General features: G+C 46.5%; 1 protein-coding gene across 4 annotated transcripts in view; it reads right to left on the reverse strand.

Moving 5' to 3' along the window:
- The window catches only part of Ap1b1 (adaptor related protein complex 1 subunit beta 1), a 53,831-nt gene that overhangs the window by 20,065 nt on the left and 13,190 nt on the right, over positions 1 to 20,576 (reverse strand). For 3 of the 4 annotated variants that reach the window (XM_085829143.1, XM_085829145.1, XM_085829142.1), the window contains 6 exons: positions 10,762 to 10,824; positions 7,491 to 7,596; positions 5,196 to 5,331; positions 4,047 to 4,292; positions 2,691 to 2,881; positions 1,372 to 1,593 (listed from right to left, as the gene is read on the reverse strand). In XM_085829143.1, the coding sequence (XP_085685269.1) occupies positions 1,372 to 1,593; positions 2,691 to 2,881; positions 4,047 to 4,292; positions 5,196 to 5,331; positions 7,491 to 7,596; positions 10,762 to 10,798 (938 nt within the window). In that variant the 5' untranslated portion in view covers positions 10,799 to 10,824. Of the gene's footprint in view, positions 1 to 1,371; positions 1,594 to 2,690; positions 2,882 to 4,046; positions 4,293 to 5,195; positions 5,332 to 7,490; positions 7,597 to 10,761; positions 10,825 to 12,565; positions 12,615 to 20,576 lie in introns of all 4 variants that reach the window. The other variant, XM_085829144.1, reaches the window with a different exon arrangement.

The following is a 20,576-nucleotide window of genomic DNA, read 5'->3' on the forward strand; positions in this document are numbered from 1 at the left end:
TGTCAAATATAGCACAGAGGACCCTGCATGCTGACCAAGCTCCTATATTCTAACTAATGCAGTGGCCATGGCACTGCACAGACACCCGCACTGCAGGAGCAAAGGCCAAGTTTCTTCACATCACTTAGGGACTTGGGATACTTTACCCATGTTTACCTTCCAAATCTTCGCAAATGTGCCAGCTCAGTAAATATCTTTTTTTTTTTTTTTTTTTTTGAAACAGGGTTTCTCTGTGTTGCCCTGGCTGTCCTGGCACTCACTTTGTAGACCAGGCTGGCCTCCAACTCAGAAATCAGCCTGCCTCTGCCTCCCAAGTGCTTGGATTAAAGGTGTGCGCCACCACCGCCCAGCTCAGTAAATATCTTTAGCCCTCTAAGAAACATCAAGGCCAGGCGGTGGTGGCTCACGCCTTTACTCCCAGCACGTGGGAGGCAGAGGCAGGTGGATCTCGGAGTTTAAGGCCAGCCTGGTCTACAGAGTGAGTGCCAGGACAGCCAGGACCATATAGAGAAACCCTGTCTCAAAAAAAAAAAAAAAAAAAAAAAAAGAAAAAAGAAAAAAAAGAACTATCAAGAACCCAGCAGATGCTGTGACAAAGAGTATACTACCTTCCTGGGGCTTGACCACCATGCTCCTGGTTCTTGCGAGCAGATAGCAGGAATGAGTTGTTTTCACTAAGCCCCGACTACAGAGAGATCTATTAGACTAAAGGCCAGGAGAAGATTTTAGGAGGTAGATCCTGACCCAGCTTCAAGATGCCCTCCCTCAGGACTGCCTCAGAAGAGGTCACTTCTGTGACACTTCAGACTGGTGCTGCTCACAGCGCTTCAGACCTTCCCCATCTAGCGCAGGACCCCTTTCTTGAGAGCAGTGGCTTCCTGAGTCACTCCCTCAGGAGGAGAAAGCAGGCTGCCCAGCACTCTACTTCTCCCTAGGCCTTGAGGTTATGCCAAGTCCACCATCCCTCACCATCTCTAATGTCTCCAATTTTGAGGATTTCGATGAGACCTATGAACTCTGTTCCCAAGCAAACTGCACACATACAAAGTCTTCAGATCTCAAGGACTGTACAGGCTCTGAGCTGCCCAATGTTGGGGCAAAGCAGCATCATGCTTACCTTTACCTGTCAGTCCTCTCTGAGGCTGACCTGGGAGTGCACAGCATTGCAGGATACTGAGCAGTGTCCCTGGTCTCTGCCCACTGGATGCCAGTAGCTACCTCTAGTGAAAACCAAGTATGTCTCCAATATTATCAAGGACCCCGAGGGAAAGGCACTCTGGCTGAGAACCCCTTCCTACATGGTGACAGATTGGTCTCCCTTGAGGGTTCCTGTCTCTAGTACATGGCAAACATGTGTGGTAGTCGCTGTACCTTTTCTGTACAATGAGATTGATGTTGCGCAGAGCCACATACTGCAGCTCTGGCTCTGCTGACAGCAGTGTGACCAGGGGAGGGGCCAGCTTCTTGAGCAGTGTGGCATAGTAGTCCAGGTCCTTGGACAGCATCTCCATGAACTTCATCAGCACCTTCACCGCAGACAGCACCACAGCAGAGTTGGCATGGGAGAGTCTAGGAGTGACCCGCTCACAGATGCTGCGGTCCAGCAATCCCAGTAGAGCAAAGAGAAAGAGAGAAGGGAAAAGCTCTGTTTCACTTTTCAAAATAGCATGTTTTTTGTTTTTGTTTTTTGGGTTTTGAGTTTTTTTTGTTTTTGTTTTTTTGGGGGGAGTTTTTTTGAGACAGGTGTAACCCAGATGGGCTACGCAGCCAATGACTTTCTCAAGCCAAAGGCTGTTTCCTTTTCCCTCCATTTTTTCTTTTTCTTCCAGTATTAGCACTGAACCTAGGGCCTCATGTCTGTGAGACAAGTGTTCTACTACTGATTTTAACACTCTGATCCTCTTAACTCCACTTCCAAGTGTTGAGACTACCCACACACCACCATGCATGGTTGATGCAGTGCTGGGGCCGGAACGCAGGGCTTCTTGTATGCTCAGCAAGCACTCTACCAACCAAGCTAAATCTCTGGCTAAAGCAGATTCTCTTCTATAGAAGCAAGGCCTCCTTGTCTGCTGCCTACTGACTAACAGGCCCAAGACACCGTGAGCCTCAGTTTCCCCATCTTAGAGTTGATGCAATCGTGTCTGCAGCACAGGCTTGCAGGCACGTAAATGAACAGAGTAAGTGCAGAGCCTGACAGGATAGATACCTCTAACTGCCAGCTCTTTCTCTATCACTCATGTTGGCCATGACAGGTCCAGCTGGGTGAACTACACAGCTCCTCCCCACTCACTAACTCAGCTTCCTTGTCTGTGAGGTGGGCAAGGATGACAGGACGCATGTCGAAGACTTGAAGGTTACCTAACATGAAGGCATGTAGCAGAGGTCAGGTACCTAGAAAAATTAGTGATTTTGGAGCTACAAAACTCTTGATTTAGCCCAGACAGATCCTTGTCCGTTCCTGGCCAGGCCCTATCTATGCTCACAGCAAGCAGGAAGCTCATGGCCTGAAACCATACAACTGATAACATGGCTCTGGAGGTGAGTATTGGGCTAGTTCCCTTAAAGTGTGTCTGATGCTAGGAAGAAAGGTCTTGGAAAGAGGCCCCCTCAGGTCTGAGGCCGCACTCAGAGAGCCCCGTGAGGACCATATCCAAGTAGGCTGGTAAGCAAGGGGTTGGTCTGCTTACCTCTGGGCCTCGCGGTCATCCTTGGGCATGTAGTTGGCCAGACAGTCCAGAATGAAGATCTGGCCCCATTCAGTGCACTCATTAAGGGCTGTCAGCAGCTTGTTGATAGACTGTGGGTTCAAGTCAAGCAGGTTGCTACTGGGGTGAGACTCAGCGATCTCTGACAGGGCAGCCACTGCATTCGCTACCACCTGGATGAGAAGGTAGAAGGGTTGAGGCTGAAGGTACTGCTCAAGTCAGGGAGCACAGAGGCTAGTGACACTAGCAGATCAAGATGGAATGTTCTGTAAGGAATATGGTATGACCCTACTGATAGGTTCTAGAGCCCCAAGAAGGTCTGGTCTATGACAAGCACTCACCCTACGGACCCCTCTGTAAAGCAAAACTAAAATTAGTACACCTGCCATTGGAAAGAAGTGGGGAAAGTAGTCCAACTCCAGGGACCTCACATTTTAACACAATGCCTGTTAGCAACCCAACTTCCCTCTACTGGCCAGAGTGCTCATTGCAGTGGTTGTCAGCTGTGCTTCTCAGAGACAGAAGAATCCTGCACATCTCTTCAAGGCTGCTGGTAGTGGATGGATGTGGGCTCTAGAGGGGTTTACTAAATGTTTCGGCCAGGACAACTCCTTTTCTGTACAGTCTCAATGTTTTCATCTTTCCTCTCTGACACAGTGGTCTAGTTGGCTGTCATTAATCTATGAGCAATCGGTGTTTCTGGTGGATACAGAGTGGGAGCAGTGCTCAGTGTTTTAAATATTCATTTTTTTCTTACATAGTTTCCAATTTTTAGAAAAGCCCTTGTTATGCATCAATGATTTGCTTTTAACTCTCAATCCTCCTGCCTCAGCCTTCTGATTGCTGGGATTACAGGTCCCCACAAACTTCACTGCAAACCGCTGCCATCACAATGAGTGAGGGGACTGGGTTCCCACCTAACACATCCTGGTGTCCTGTCTTCTGCACTGTAGGAAGAGGACTACAGGCCTGGAGATGACAGGAGGTCTTGGTTAGGAGTTACTGACATGACAGCAACTGGAAAGCGATAGACTGACTGTAGTCACAGCTTGCCAGATCAGGCCAGCTCAGGTTAGGTATGTGACCTCCCAAAATCTAATGATGAGACAAACAGGGCTCTGAAAGATTAGGGAGCTGTCCTAAATGTAGCTAGTTTGAGAGGCTCACAGGAAATCCAGGCCTAGTTCCCCGCAAACCACCGCAAGGAAGAATCACAATTAGATATTCAGCAAGGCTCTAACTTCTAAGGTGGAAAGCCAGGTGAAGGGCCAACCCAGGTTGTCTTCTCAGGCAATCCAGGAGTCTGTGGAGGCATCACAATGACTGCTAGCAACTCACCATGGGGTTAGAGTCTGAGATGAGGTCTTTAAGTGTGTCCAGGAAGCCCTGGTCTTCCACCAGCTGGGCATTGATGTCATGGAGCTTGGCCACACACACAGCCGCTGTCTTGCGCACATATGGGTCTTCATCCTTCAGGCACTTCCGGAGTGGTTCACACAAGTACTCTGTAATCTTGTCAACTCGGATGCAGCCCATAGTCCTCACAGCCAGGGCCCGGATGAGAGGATTGGGGTCCTCACAGTCCTGAGGGGAACCAGTCATTGGCCAGGGGCAGGGGCAGGGGCAGGGGCAGGGGCGGTATGAGTCACCTGTGGCTTCCTATTCTTCCTGGCCTCCAGCTCTGTGCAACATCAGCTGCTCTGGGATCTCCACTGACCATAGCCAACAATACTCAAAGCAAATGCCACAGAACGGATGCCAAGCATTTGTCACATCCTGTGTGAGAGGCTCTACACACTTTCTCTGCTCTTCCTAAGGCCATTTCCCAGCCAAGGAAGGCGGGGCTCTGGAGAAGGTTATGGGCTCACCCAGTCAGAGCAGAGTAGCAATCCAAACCTCAATGCTCTTAGCACCATAGTCTTTTCTTTTTGAGATAGGGCCTTGGCATGTTGCTCAGACTGGCCTGGAACTCACTATATAGCCTAACTACGACCTATTGTCATAGCGATTCTCCTTCCTTAGTCTGCCGAGTGCTGGAATGATAGGCACATTTAGTCACAGAAACCCCTAAGTTTCCTGTATGCGAGCATCAGTGGGCTAGGAGTCAATGTCCAAGTTCATGCTTTGCTCCTCATCTGGTAACAGAAAACATAGAAAGGAGTCATATGGAAAGGGAATCGAGCTGCTCTTGGATGCCTGCTGAAGTCTGTGCTGGCAGTAGGCACAGGGAATGGCTGCCCAGCCCAGGAGAATGAGAGGCCAGTAGGCCTGGTGCCACCTCACAGGGGATGAATGAGGCATAGTCTTTAGGTCTGTGGTTCTGGAGAGAGAGGGAGCCCTCTGCTGGAGGAAGATGCCCTCAGCCTGAACAGGAAGCCTCTAAGTCTGCAATTGAGCCCAAGTGCCAAGCACTCCAAAAAGACAGGGACATGAGCGTGTGAGCAGCCCCCCTCACCCCTGCCCCACTTCCACTGGGTTTCTACTCACCTTCACAAAGGTGTTGACAGCCATAATGGCCATGTCAGGCTGACTCTTGGCATAGTTCATCAAGTACAGGTACACCAGCTTCTTTAGCTCCAGGTTGTCTGTCTGCATGCAGTTCACCACATCAGGGAAGAGAGCACTGCAAAGTCAAAGTAGCATCAGAAGTGGGTGAAGACTGAGAAAAGAGGGCTTTTCAGGCAGCATGGGAGGGAAGGGCTGACAGGGAGAAGCAGGGGACAGGTTTCTTCATTTGTAAAGAAGGTGCAATAGTAGTTGACTTTGGCTGGGGCTGGGACTTAATGGTAGAACACCTGCCTAGCACATACAAAGTACAGGGTTCAATTCCCAGTACTCCTCCCTACCTTCTGAAACCCACTTTTCCAGGCCCTTGTGATACTTAAAAAAGAGAGCATTTCTGAAGCTTCTGGTCTTTGCTGAATTATTAGTCTTTTTCCATTCCTAACACTTCATTGTGTTGAGCTGCTGGTTCTAGAGCATCTCAGGGAAGCAGGGCTGAAGGGACAGGTTTGGCATCCACTAAGAGCCAGCAAGGTACATGGTGCGTGTGCTGTGTGGCAGGTTTGGTGCTAAGGGTTAGACGTACTTCATCTCATTGAACAGCCTCAGGAGGCCAGGAGCGTGTTCCCAATTCATTACTCTGAGGATAAGAAATCTTAAACAGTGGTGGTGGTGGTGCGTGCATTAAGTTATTTTATTAATCTAACACTGACCAGGCAGAGGCAGGTGGATCTTTGAGTTTGGGGCTAGCCTGGTCTACAGAGTTCCAGGCCAGTCAGGGCTACACAAAGAAGCTCTGTTTTCAACCTGCATGCCCACCTCCCAAATAACATGAAGAGCCAGCTCTATGACTGTTGCTGTTCTTGACAGTACTCTTCCCTATAGGGTACCAAAGTGGTCACTGAAGAGTAGAGGCCTTGTGATGTGAAATGCAAACATCGGTTTTCTGGAATCTGAGCCATCATCCTGTCTCAATTCTTGGGCTTTCATTGCCAAGAACAAGGAAGCATAGAACATGAAGGGGGCACCCAATAGGCCAGGTTCCCTCAGAGCTGCAATGGACAAAGTCACCTCGAAAGATGGCACAGCAGAACAGAGCCACTGTGGAGAGGAAGAGGAAGTGAAGAGCCTGAATGGCTCTAGCAGGTGTCATGAGCAAAGCAAGCTCTGTTAGGAAGTGACAGTACTGTTCTAACTGAAGGAGAACAGTTTTTCTTTCTTGAAAGTATGAGACTTAGAGATGTCCAACCCTTTTAACATGTTTTAAAATCATAGTTGATTGAGTGTGTGTGTGTGTGTGTGTGTGTATGAGTGTGTGTGGTCTACAGCACATATGTGGAGGTCAGAGGACAAGTAGTATCAGACAGTCTCATGGGTCACCAGGGTTGGTGGTAGACACCTTTACCCACTGAGGCACCTCACCCCAGACACCCAATCCTTTTACACTCTGACCCAATGAGGCATCTGCTAGTGACTCTCCTAACCTGGCTGCAGAAGGGCCTTCCCTAAGGTTAGCAAGGGGGTGGCCAATTTGTGTGGAAGCCTGGGACAGTGGGAACATTCTGTAAGGTCCAGCCACGGAGTACCAGAACCTCTGTGGTAGGTGCACGGTACCATGGCATACAGAGGACAGAGCCTGGATTCTGAAAGGGGCAGGCTTGATTTCTAGTTCTGCACTGGCCATGTGACTATTTCAGAGTAATTTTCCTCATTCTTTGTCTCATTTATTTTGGCAGAAGAAACATCATTGCATCCAATGGGATGTGTAGAGAACCCGAGAAAACGTATCTGAAGGTTTTCTATAGATGGGCCAATGAAAATACAGAGCAGTCATGAGATCTATCACCTGGAGACTTCTCAACTTGACAGGCAGTTAGACACAACTATATCCAACACGAAGACTGACTAGACCAGGCGCCGAGTGTCGGATGGAGAACAACAAAGCAACGACCCCACATTCCCTGTTGTTAAGGAAAACAACACCCCAGGGCGCCCAGCTGTCCTGTGCTCATTTTCCTTACCAGGCAGCAATCTCCAGGGCTTCTGAGAGGCTTTCTGCTGCACCCCCTGAATGCCTGCTGCCCTTTCATCCCAGTCTACTTCACTCCCTCCCTCACTGTCTGAGACATTAGCATTTCAGCTTGTCACTCATGTGCAAACAGAATCCTGTGTCTGGAAATGAAGTTTGTCAAAGAAGCCAAAGAGTCAAAGTGGACCTAAGCTATGGCACCTCATGTTGGTCAGCCCCTGGCCGTCCGTCACCAGCTTGCTCCTGCATACCTGACATCTTTGCCCACAGTCATTGATGCAATCACTTTCTTCACTGCCTCCTTCTTCTTCTCCTTCTTGTCACTGTTAAGCTCTGCCTTCAGCTCAAAGATCTCCCCTAAGGAAAGAAGACAGCCATGAGCAGTTTATCCCCATGTGTAAGATGACTTCTTGCACTAATTTCCCAGAGAACTAGGTGGAGGTAGAGAGCAGCTTTAGGCCCTTGGCTTTAGGAAGGACAAGAGACAGGAACAATGAAGAGAAAGGAAGCTGATAGGAGCCTGGAGGTCATGTTGGAGTGAAGAAACAGGAACCAGGATCTTGAAGGGCTGCTCAGCTAGACTCCTGAAAATGCACTGCAAGCTCTCCTCAGTCTTCTCCCTTGCCCTGATTCCCTAAAGGCTGAATGGAATTGGGGTACTGGGGTGAGGGTGAGGTGGGGGAGTTGGTTGATCTCACATGCAGGCTTTTCCTGTTTTCCCAGAAGCCTGAGCTCAAACAGCTTGCTAAGGGTTTCACTTCCTCAGCCTGGAGACAGGAATTCAGCTATTCTACAAGAGCTGCAGCATGTAACAAATTCTGTTCTCAGGAACTTGATGATGTGGAAAAAGGAAATGTAGACGTGTGGTTGTCCCCCGGCCCCATGCCCTGGACACAGTCAGGACCTGCTAACATGTTAGGCAGCAGACAGCTCCTGAGCCTTTCACTGAGCCCAGCACCACACTAATTTTTTCCGTATTCTTTCTTATTTCATATTCAGAACAACCTGCCTTTCCCCATTGTATAAGTGAGCAATGGAGGCTGTTCCACAGCAGATGAGACAGGCTAAGTTGAAAACCAGATTTGTTCCTTGCAAATCTTAGCTTCTAAACAAATCCCTTTGCTTGGCTGGCTCTGCCATAGACACCCGTTTGCCTCTCTGACCCCATTTTCTTGCCTGTTCTCTCTGGACTGGGCAATGAATTCTCTCACTTACTCTCAGCTGTAAAGTGTCCATCTCAGAGCCTGGCACTCTGTTCTGCATCAAGGACAGCTGCTGATGTTAATTAGCCACATGAGGAATTCTAGACTTAGGTTCTTTGTCGTGAGTCTCTTTGGGTGGGGTGAGGTAGGGCTGTTATGTGGGGAAAGGGATGAGAAAACTAAGTCGATTCCTAATGAGAAAAAAGATGATGAGGGTTTTGGTTTTTTTTTTTTTTTTTTTTGGTTTTTCGAGACAGGGTTTCTCTGTGTAGCCCTGGCTGTCCTGGCATTCACTTTGTAGACCAGGCTGGCCTCGAACTCAGAAATTCGCCTGCCTCTGCCTCCCGAGTGCTGGGATTAAAGGCGTGCGCCACCACGCCCGGCGGTTTTTTTTAAATCATGATCTCACACACACACACACACACACACACACACACACACACACACACACACACACAGAGTAAACACAGTTGCCTGAAAATGATGATCTGGCAAAGCCTGAGCAGGGTCTCACTAAGGACATTGCTTAACAGGGCCAGGAAGCTCTGGAGATCCTGTGGTTCATGTTTATGAAGGAACACATCTTCCTCCTGCAGGAGGCACCTGGATCCAGCAGCAGTGACAGCCTTGAGTCCGTACTCCTTCACAGAGATGTCACTGCTTTACTCAAAGGGTGTGTTGATGGGTGGAGGTCAGTCACATCTGCCCTAAGAATCCACCAGTGAGGTAAGCTCAGGCAGACTGCTTCTGAGATGCTGTCTTTCTCTAACAGGCCCCCAAAGCAGCCATTATGCCTGGTTCCTGAATCCCACACAGGGCAACCAGTCCCCTCTACCTGCAAGACTATACCCCCAGATTGGTGCTGTTGTCTCAACAGAGTTGTAATCCTAGTTTCCCTAACTTACAATCTTCTCTGTATAGTCCCTCACTTTAAAAATGGACCCAGAAGCCTGGCAGTGGTGGCACACATCTTTTTTTTTTTTTTTTTTTTTTCTTAAAAGATTTATTTACTTATTATATGTAAGTACACTGTAGCTGTCTTCAGACAGTCCAGAAGAGGGAGTCAGATCTCGTTACGGATGGGTGTGAGCCACCATGTGGTTGCTGGGATTTGAACTCCGGACCTTTGGAAGAGCAGTCGGGTGCTCTTACCCACTGAGCCATCTCACCAGCGCCGGCACACATCTTTTATCCCATCATTTGGGAGGCAGAGGCAAGCAGATCTCTGTGAGTTCAAGGCAGTATAGAATGAGTTCCAGGACAGCCAGGGCTATACAGAGAAACACTGCCTTGAACAAGAAAAACAATCAATAACTGATCCAGGATGTCAGATCTCTCAATTTCTCTCATAGTCAGAGAGGATCTAGAACAGGGCTTCCCATAAACCAGGTTAAGCTTGAACTTGCTATGTATCCAAGCATGGCCTTTAACCTCTGATCTTTCTGCCTCTGCCTCCCAAGCTGAGATCCAGCACATGTGACAAGGCTGTCGGACCAAACTAAGCAACAGCTGGACTAGTAAGTAAAATGCCTGCTGCTGGGCAGACTTTGGGATCCAACTCAGTGATTCAACAAGGTTAAGTATAGACTGGAGAGTCAGCTATGGGTGAAAAGCATTTTCAGGACTGGGTTTGGGCTCCCAGTAGCCACAAGGTGGCTCACAACTCTGGGACTCTTGTTCTGAGGATCGAACACCCTCTTCAGTTTTCATGGGTGAAGACATACAGGCAAAACATCCATGCAAACACACAAATATGTATGTACACACACACACACACACACACTTTTAAAGAAAACTAAGATCCTTTCACCCTTGTCAGTAGAAAGGACAGATAAGGAAGGGCAGGACAGAGAGGATAAAGCATACTTGCCAGCCACAACATCTTCCACTATTTCTTTAAAAACAGAAAAGGAATAAACTGTCCAAAGACATTAACCTAGCTTAGTAAACTGCACTGCAGCAACTTAACTGGCTTAATCCTGAGTCATGAGGACTGCTGGGAAACGCTTATGAGGATGTTGAATGACTAACAGGGTAAAAACAGCTGCTACAACATGAAGAATAAAGCCCGAGCAGGGCTGCTGACAGGCTGTGCACTTTCTCTAGGGAGAGAGAATATATTTAACTGTTTTTAAGCCATGGGGAACAAGACACAGACTTCCCCTCATGCCTAGTGTTACTGTTCTTTCCTGGGTTCTAAAAGGAACACTTAGGCCTTTACATCATCAATTTCCATGCTGCCTCCAGACCCCATCCACCCTCCCCGTTCTCCCCAAGATCTGGGGGATGTAACACAGGTCTGTGGTGAAACATACAGTACCTTTCTTGGTTGTGGTGAAGTATTTTGAGTCAGTCATTTTGGTCCTTTATCTGTGGCCAGACTCTGCAAGACAGAGAAGAGGGTGGATCTGTGCTCTAGTCCATTTTCAGTCAGCGTATGCACAGGGAAGATGAGAGGGATCAGAACACATAAGTAGGGGAAGATAGCTGTTTATCTCATTTCACAGGCAAATGAACTGTTGGATTATGGTTGGTCTCATTTTGGAGGGTAACTGAAGAATCTATCAGTGTTTTGAATATCTTTTGACACACTTTTCCTTCTAGGAATCTGCCACAGAATGGGAGCCTGAGGTCATCTGGCTTTTTCAGTATCATTATCTATGACCATACTACTGGAAAAAACTTCCTGACTATCAGTAAGCACACAGTCACAGATAACTATAGATGAAAACATAGATCAGAAATACACATCTCTTGCCAGGCAGTCTTAGCCCTGCCCTCTGTAGAATTCATTGTGTTTAGAATGCTCTAAATATCCACTTCAGCTGTGGGCTCAGCTCACCAAAGCTCAGGGGCCATTCTCACCTCAGGGATGCAAATTTCCGTGAGAAATGAAAAGTTTAAGAAGTGAGGGAGGGGGCTGGAAAGATGATTCAACAGTTAAGAGCACTGGATGCTCTTGCAGAGGACACCAGATTTGTTTCTCAGCACCCACATGGCGGCTGACAACCACCTCCAGTCACACGGGATCCAAACACACTTTTCCTGTCTCCAAGGACACATGCGTTCACTCGGGATGTTTTATATCCCTAAAACAAATACTTAACTATTTAAAATTTGTATGTGTGTGTGCTAGTGTTGTGCCTACATGTACATCTGTGTACTATAGAAGTCCCTGGTGCCTGTGGAGGCAAGAGGGCATCAGGTCCTTGGAACTGGAATTGCAGATAGTTGTGAGTCACCATGTGAGTGCTGAGAATCAAACTGGGGTCCTCCAGAAGAGCAGCTGGTGTTTTTAACTGCTGAGTCATTTCTCCAGCCCCCTAAATAAATAAATCTCAAGAAATGGGGGGTGGGGTGGGTGTCTTCTTCCCACAACTCCCATCAAGTTTCTAAACATCGACTATTATCTCTCAAAGGCTGGAGGCTGGCACACTGTGACGACAGCGCTTCGCACATCTGTCTGGTCAAGTTTTTTAAAAATAATATCCAGCACAGAACTCGTAGTGCAAAGCACTGTAGAAGTCAGGGAGTCAGAGAAAGTACTGAGGCTCCCATGATCATGTAGCAAGCATTTACTGAGCCTCTACTCTGTACTCAACAGCTCTCTTGATGAGCAGCTAAGAGAGTAAAGGGAAGTGGGAGGGACACAGGCAAGATGGCTCTGCAGGGAAAAGCACTAGCCATGCAAATATGGTCAGAGCCCTGTCCTCCCTCTCATATGGGGAAGAATTCCTTCAAGAGAGCATACACCTCGAGCTCAGGGAGAACTAGGATTCCATTCAGCCACCTTCAAGCTGTGACTTGAGCAGGTCACACAGCCTCCTCGAGACTTTCGATAAAATAAAGTTAAAAACTGGGGAGATGGTTCCTTCAGTGAAGTGAGGACATGAGTTCAAATCTCTAGCTCCCATGTAAAAGCCAGGTGCAGGGTTGCATGACTGTAAGTGGAAGTAGGTGAGTCCCAAGAACTCATTAGTCAGCCAGTCTAACTGGATCAGGGAGCTCCTGGCTCAGTGAGAGAACCCCTTCAAATCTCCAAATATTTACATTACAATTCAGAACAGCAGCAAAATTAGTTAAAGTAGCAACAAAAATAATTTTATAGCTGGGAGTCAACACACCTGGAGGAACTGTATTAAAGGGCTGCAGCATGAGAAGGGTTGAGAGCCACTGCCATAAAATAAAAAAAGAGAGGCTTCATTAGCACAGTAAAGAAAAAAAGACATGATTCTACTTTTCTTTTGCAAAGTTCAAAAAGAATGAAGGCTCTTTCACACTGGGGCTGCAGGAAATAGCAGAAGAGATGCTGGATCTAATGATGTAAACCTTATATGTCTCTTCAGAAAAGATCCAAGTGCTACAGTGTAGCCTCTGCTTTGCTGGTCCCCACAGCATAAGCCAGGGCTGGAAACAACCCATAAGGGGAGGGGCATACAGGCTTGCCTCACAGCTGGCATGGTCCACCATCAGAGTTCTACATAAGACCAGCTTTTACATATGCAGCTAGAGCCATGAGTCCCACCATGTGTTTTTTCTAATTGGTGGTTTAGTCCCAGGGAGCTCTGGGGATACTGGTTAGTTCATATTGTTTTCTCCTATGGGGTTGCAGACCCCTTCAGCTCCGTGGGTACTTTCTCTAGCTCCTTCACTGGGGACTCTGTGCTCTGTAGTCAGTCATCAATGGGAGGAGAGGCCCTTGGTCTTGTGAAGGTTCTATGCCCCAGTATAGGGGAATGCCAGGGCCAGGAAGCGGAGTGGCTAGGTTGGGGCACAGGGGGTGAGGGGAGAAGATAGGGGATTTTTGGAGGGGAAACTAGGAAAGGGGATAACATTTGAAATGTAAATAAAGAAAAATCTAATAAAAATTTTAAAAAAAGCTTTTAATTGACAGTTTTTCAAAGAAACATAAAAGGGCCACTGCACCCCAGGGCCCTCGTTTCCTGACAGCTCAGTCATGTACTGCTGTGCACGCACTGTCAGTGGTGACTTACTTACATGTTCTTGTGCAAACTCGCACAGCCACTTTTTTCAGAATGCTGATAATGAGGTGGAAAAGATAATGGGCTTTCTACTGTCATAAAGGGATACACGGTTTAAAAAGTCAGATTTGAGAGCATAACTGCCCAAAGGGTCCAAAACAGGAGAGCCCATGTTCCTTGCTGAGTCTAAGAGAATGACTAAGGCCCAGAAAGCCACAGAATGTAATATCTAAACCCCTCCAGCATTAACCCTAGAAGGAACTAACTAGGCATGGAGGTACACAATGCAGCCCTAGCACTTGGGAGGCGAGAAAGGATGAGAGCACCGAACATAAGAAGATCGTCTTATTGCTACTAAAAGCAACAAGCAAACAACCTATTAAAAATAAAAATGGAGGGAGGGAACCACCTCTGATGTCCAACTTTGGGCGACTGGGTTTCCCTCTGCAGGAGGCCATCAGGGACTTTCCTTCCTCTGTAGGCACAGCATTATTATCTAGAAGCCCTAATTCCCAGGACAAAACCCGCCAGGGATAGATTTGATGTTACATGTAGCTGACCAGGAGAAGAAAAGGACAGGAAGGCTTCTCTTTTTGTAGGTAAGCAGGTAGGTAGGTAGATGGATGATAGATAAATAGAAAAAAAAGAAAAAGAAAAAGAAAATGGTATAATCTATACTCCAGCTCCTTAGAAGACCGATGCAAGGACTACTTGAGCACAGAAGTTCAGGGTCAGTCTGTCAAACCAACATAGTTTTGCAGCTGAGCTTTTGACACATCTTTTTTCATAGTATAACAACTGCCCACAAATTTGAGCTGACCCTGATATGCTAATTTCTGCAGTATCTATTTTGCAGAATCCTCTGCAGAAGGCCCAGTGGGACAGATGATACAGACTGTGTTCCAAAGAAGCTGATCGTGTCCAGAAACGAAAGAAGGAAAGGGATACAAGGAAAAGTGAAAATGATTTGGAAAGTTACCCAAATGCCCAGGCTAAAAATAAAGACACCCTCATCCCACTGTGAAAGCCAGCACCCACAGTTTAAAGATCTGCTATAGGGTGCTTTCCCTGTGTCTGCTCCTTAGTGAGCTTCCTCACACCAGTGCCAGGTGAGTACAGGGGAGACCTTGTATTCTCTGTTCAGCCCTGAAGGCACTTTCCCTTGCAGAGGCCTAGGAAAGCAGCTCCCAGGCAGCTGTGGCCTGCAGCACATTCCTCTCACATGAGGCCAAAGGTGTAAGACCCTGTCCTCTGACGCACCTGATCCAGTACATGAAGCACACTGAAAGGTTTAAGTAGCCAATTCAGGCAAGAAAAAGTATAAAGGTTTAGATTCTATCTTTGTGAGTGGCAGGGACGATTTTCAAAAGTAGTTAAATTGGGTGTGGTAGTTCACACCCACAATACTATAGTTCAGGAAATAGAAGTAGGAGGATTGCCATGAGGTTGAGGTCTACACAGCAAGTCTTTATGTCAAACTGGTAAACAAACAAGGTAGGAATTTGGCAGTAGAAACCATTCTGGTGGAAAGAGGCTGAATTTGGGGCTGAGATCCCCTCAATTTTAGCATTTACAAGCCAAGAAATACTTTGAGGTGGGGGCACTCCTGGAATAACTGGGTTGCCCTTCAGGAGTCACTGCCCTTGTCCCACCTCAAGCATGCGATCCCAAGACTCCTGATGCCACACGGGTAATACAGCAAATCCTATTAACTTCACTTAAAAAAATCAGCATTATGTATTTCTTTCTTTCTTGTTCTTGTGTGGGTTCCAGAGACAGAGCTCAGGCCTCTGGGCTTGGCAGCAACGGTCTTCCCTGTCAGGCCATCTCCACAGCACTCACCTCACTTTTTAAGACTCAAACCAAACACATAAAAGCTGGAAAGCAGCAGTTTCCCTTAAGTTCTGCAAAATAACTAAGCAGCCCTTGCTGAGGACACCGACACACTGGCTACAGATGGGGGTCAAGAACTGGAACCTAAGTCAAAGGGAAGAAGACACCCCTCAAAAATCCACCCATAAAAGCTCTCCTAGCTGGGCCAGCGAGACGGCTCAGTGGATAAAGGCAACCTCAGTCTCATCAGCAGGACCCATGGAAAGGTAGATGGAAGGACTGACCACCCACACCCACACCCACATCCACACACACTATATAGCATGTGTGTGCACACACAAACAAATAAAGTTAGGATTGGGCTTAAGAAAGTCCTCAACACTTTTCAAATATTTTGTCTTCATATAACTTACCTAAATCTAAATTTTTAAAAAGATTTATTTATTTTATGTATGTGAGTACACTGTCACCCTCTTCAGACACACCATCTCTCCAACCCCCTAAATTCAGATTTTAAAACAAGAAATATAAACTATCTGTTTTAAATTAATAAAATGAATTTAAATCTATAAGAAAATTTTAAGTGAGTTTTTCTCCAAAGACTCAAAATTGTTAATAGTTACATGGTGTGTGTGTGTGTGTGAGAACTATGTAGTCCTGGTAGGACTGCCTCTACTTTCTGAGTCCTGGGATTAAAGGTGTATGCTGCTATGCCTGGCTGATAATAACTTTGTTTTTAAATTTTCAGATTTATTTATTTGATGTGTATATGTATGTGTGTATACCGCATGTGTGCCTAATGCCTAAAGAGATCAAATCCCCTGAAACTGGTGTTATGGATGGTTATGAGCCATCAGGTGGGGTACCAGGAATTGAACCCAGGTCCTCTGCAACAGCAACAAGTACTTAACTGCTGAGCCATTCCTCCAGTTCTTATTAATAACAACTTTAAAATAAAAAATGTATGTGTTCGCATGTGAGTTCAGGCACACTCACATCTCAGCACATGTATGGGGGTCAGAGGGCCACACTAAGTACCAATTCCTGCCTGATATTTTGTTTGAGACATGATCTTTTATTTCCTGTGGTGTACTGCAGGCACAATGGCCCATGTGTTTTCAGGGAGTGTCCTGTCTGAGTGTTGGGATGACAGACACATATATCACATCACATCCTAGGATCTGAACTCAGATTCTCCTACTAGTGTAGCAAGAGCTTTACCCACTGAAGCATCTCCACAGCCTGATAGTAATTTTAAATTTTTTAAATTTTATTTTATAGCCGGGCGTGGTGGCGCACGCCTTTAATCCCAGCACTCGGGAGGCAGAGGCAGGCGGATTTCTGAGTTCGAGGCCAGCCTGGTCTACAAAGTGAGTTCCAGGACAGCCAGGGCTATACAGAGAAACCCTGTCTCGAAAAACCAAAAAAAAAAAAAAAAAATTTATTTTATGTGTATGAGCGTTTTGCCTGTACGTATATATCTATGTGCACATGTGTGTGTCTGGTACCCTGAATCCCTTGGAACTAGAGTTATGGATGGTTACAAACCACCCTGTGGGTACTAAGTATCAAACCCAGGCCCTCTGCAAAAGCAATGTGTTCTTAGCTACTGAGCCATCTCTCTAACTCCTACAGTACTAACTTTCTAAAGGAAACACTAGACTGCTGTACTAAAGTCAGTTAACTTCATTGCCGTTTTTTCTCACGTTGCACTTACTGTGTGTGGGTACACACCATGTTCCAACATGGGGTGGAAGTCAGGGGACAACTTGCATAATTAGATCCTCTCCTCCCACTGTGTGGGTCCCAGAGAGAGAACTCGGGTTTATCAAGCTTGGCAGCAGGGTCTTTAACTCCCGAGTCATTATTCTGGTCCCTATTTTGTTTCCAAACAAAACACAATCAACCAAACAGAATAAATACAAGTTCCTTAAGCATCATGGGATGTCATATGGATAAAGCTGTAGAGTAGAAATGCAGCTCTATGTTATGGTGGTATTGGCCAGGTCAGAGGACACTGGCCACAGTGGGGCTGGAAGCTCCCTGCGGGTGATGAAGATTATCGGTGTCCTGATGCATATCCCAGCACACTGTATAGCTAAGAGCTGAGCATGCCACTTGCTGTGAATTACACAAACATTAAAAACAATGTCTTAATTGGATGAGGTGGCAGATACCTTTAATCACAGCATTTGGGAGGCAAAGGCAAGAGGATCTCTTTGAGCTTGAGGGCAGTCTGGGAGCCTGGTCTACAAAGCAAATTAATGTCAGGGCTACAAAGACCCTATCATAAACAAAAAACCGAATGAATGGAAGAAGAGAAAAGAAAAGGAAGAAAGAAAGGAAAGAGGAGATGACTATTTTACGTCGGTAAGACGGCTCGATCAGATAAATGTACTTGTGACCAAGTTTGACAAACTTAGTTCCATCCCTGAACCCCAAAAAGGGAAAAGGCAAACCCGTAGTTTGTTCTCTGACATCTATGAATGAACTATATTGGGAAAAAAAAGTAAGGAAAAGCCAGGTGGTGGTAGCCCACACCTTTCCCAGCCAGCCTGGTCTACACAGGGAGTTCCAGACAGCCAGGGCTACACAGGGACACAGGGAAACCCTGTCCAGGAAAAAACAAACAATAATAGAAAAAAAAAAAAAAAAACAATAAGAGCCAGTGTTGGAGAGGAAAATGTTGACTGGATTAAAATTCGGGGGGGGCGGGGGGGGGCGGGGGGGGGAGCCTTTCTGTGTGGCATAAAAGCTAGCCTTAAAGGTCCAGTTATAAACAATCAGTTTTCCTGTATGACCAAAACAAAATAAAAACAAAAAGAGGCAAATTTTAAACTCACAATAACTGTCATGACATTGACAACAAAGGCAAACTCATTTCCATAACATGGCAAAATCCATCGTACCTGAGGCAAGTACGTCGGTGGCACATGGGGTACCCAATCCTTGGGAAACAGATGGTGAGTTTGGGGCCAGCCTAGGCTACATAACAAGACCTTGTCACAAAACAAACAAAACCCACCAATACAAAGAGAAGAATGGAGACACAGGTATGTAGACAGTTTACCAAATATAAGACATTCATACCTAGTCATAATATAAGAGATGGAAACTGGAATTACAATCAAACGCCATTGATCAGATACTGGACTGATGAAGACCCAAAAGTCTGATAAGATGCTATGCTGGTACAAATGTAGGAGATAAGGACCCTTATGTGATGTCAACAAGAGTCTAAATTAATTGTCTTCTACAACTCTTAGTGTGGCAGTAGCTTTCAAAACTGTAAATTCCACCTGGCTCTGCTTTCTGAGTGCTGGGATTAAAAGAATGTTCCTCTATCTCCAGCTATACATGCTTTTTTAAAGGTCTTATGTGTATGCCTACATGTATGTATGTGTACCTTGTGTATGCCTGGTGTCTGCAGGAGACAGGGAAGGGCATGGGATTCCCTGGAACTGGAGTTACAGGTGGCTGGGAGATCAGCCAGTGCTCTTACCCACCAAGACGTCGCTCCAGTTCAGCATGCTTTCGTCATAACTATCAGAGACAGTCAATAGAAAGGCATGCCAGGGTTGCTATAGAAACATGTGAGTATCTTTCAGGTTTCCAAGCACATCCACTGTCTTTAAGATTTATCAGTGGTTCCTTCCAGAAAGGAGGCTGGGTGACTAAGGGATGGGATGAGACGGACTCTTCTTTTACCCTATTCTATAACTTGGAAACTGTGCTGTGTGTACAAAGCACCTATTCTAACATAAAGCAGCTGAGATTTATGGTTGGTACATTTACCCTAACACTGGTTCCAACAACATGCTCAGTCCGCAGCCTCAGCTTTAACTCTCCTACCCCACACAGCTACCTACCTCTACAGTAAGAGGGACACAGGCCTCATGACAGTAGATCGCTCCTGACTCCAACTTCTCCAGAGCCTTCTTCATTTCTCTAATTTGAGATCTGTTCTGTTTAACATAGTCAACCCAGTGCCTGGCACATTCCAGGAGCTCACCAAATGCTGGCCAGCTCAATGAATGAAAAGGCAGGTTCCCGGGCTGGAGAGATGGCTCAGTGGTCAAGAGCAGTGACTGCTCTTCCGAAGGTCCTGAGTTCAAATCCCAGCAACCACATGGTGGCTCACAATCATCTGTAACGAGATCAGACTCCCTCTTCTGGAGCGTCTGAAGACAGCTACAGTGTACTTACATATAATAAATAAATAAATCTTAAAAAACAAGAAAAAGAAAAAGAAAAAGAAAAGGCAGGTTCCCAAGGAAGCTACCAAACCAAGGGCTCACAACAAATCCAACTCTGTGACAAGCACCAGGGACCAGGAACAGAAGGCTTTGTAGTTAACCTTCAACAGATACAGCAAGGCTGAACCAATGCCAAGCTGGCTGCCAGAGTCTGGCTTTACTACAAACAGTTAGTAAATCTCCTGACTCTGGCCTCACATTTATTTTCCATCTGTACAACAGGTGAAGGTGGAACTTGGATGACAGAAGGAAGCTGGGGCAGATCCTGACTCATCCAACTAAGCCCCTGGTCTCCCTCCTCACCCAGGCCCAGGCGGCCCACTGGTCAATGCAGAGTTTGAAAACCAGTCAGATAACCACATTTCAGATGTTCTGGTTTGCCACTCAATCAATTTCCCCACCAATAGATGTTCTTCTGGTGTCAAACAATAGGAAGCAGAATGGGATCACTGTAAATGCATGAGACATCTTTCTTCCTAAGGGGACAGAAGAGGGGAAAGTTCAGCATGCAAGCAGGCAGAGCCAGTCAACCTTATGAAGGGTTTTCCCATTGATTTAGGGTCTGTCCCGGGGAATGTGCATGCAACAAGAGGACGACTTGCAGGAGCTGGCTCTCCCCCTCCACCATGTGGACTCTAGGAACTCAATCAGTTCATGAGGCTTGGTGGCAAGGGCCTTTACACCTCACAGGCCCTGTCTGAATTCTTGAGACAAGCTATCCTGATGCTTTGTTTTGTTTTTGTCAACTTGACACAAATTTAAGTATATCTAAGAAGAGATGGGCTTGAGAAAATGGCTTCCCCAGATTGTCTGTAGACAAGTCTGTAGGCCATCTTATTAGTGATTGTGTTGGGGAGGGCCCACCTCACTCTGGGTGGTGGTCTTGGGTGTAGAAGAAAGCATGCTGAGTAATGAGCCAGTAAGCAGCACGCCTCTGTGGCTTCTGCTTCAGCTTCCGCCCTGACTTCCTTCACACTGGGCTAGAGTGTGGCACTGTAAACTGAAATAAAACCTTTCCTTCCCAAGCTCCTTCTGGTCACGGTATTTATCACAGCAATAGAAAA

The sequence above is a fragment of the Mus caroli genome, unplaced genomic scaffold, assembly GCF_978045245.1.
Source record: "Mus caroli unplaced genomic scaffold, Mus_caroli_1 scaffold_13, whole genome shotgun sequence".
In the NCBI taxonomy this organism is placed as follows: Eukaryota; Metazoa; Chordata; class Mammalia; order Rodentia; family Muridae; genus Mus; species Mus caroli.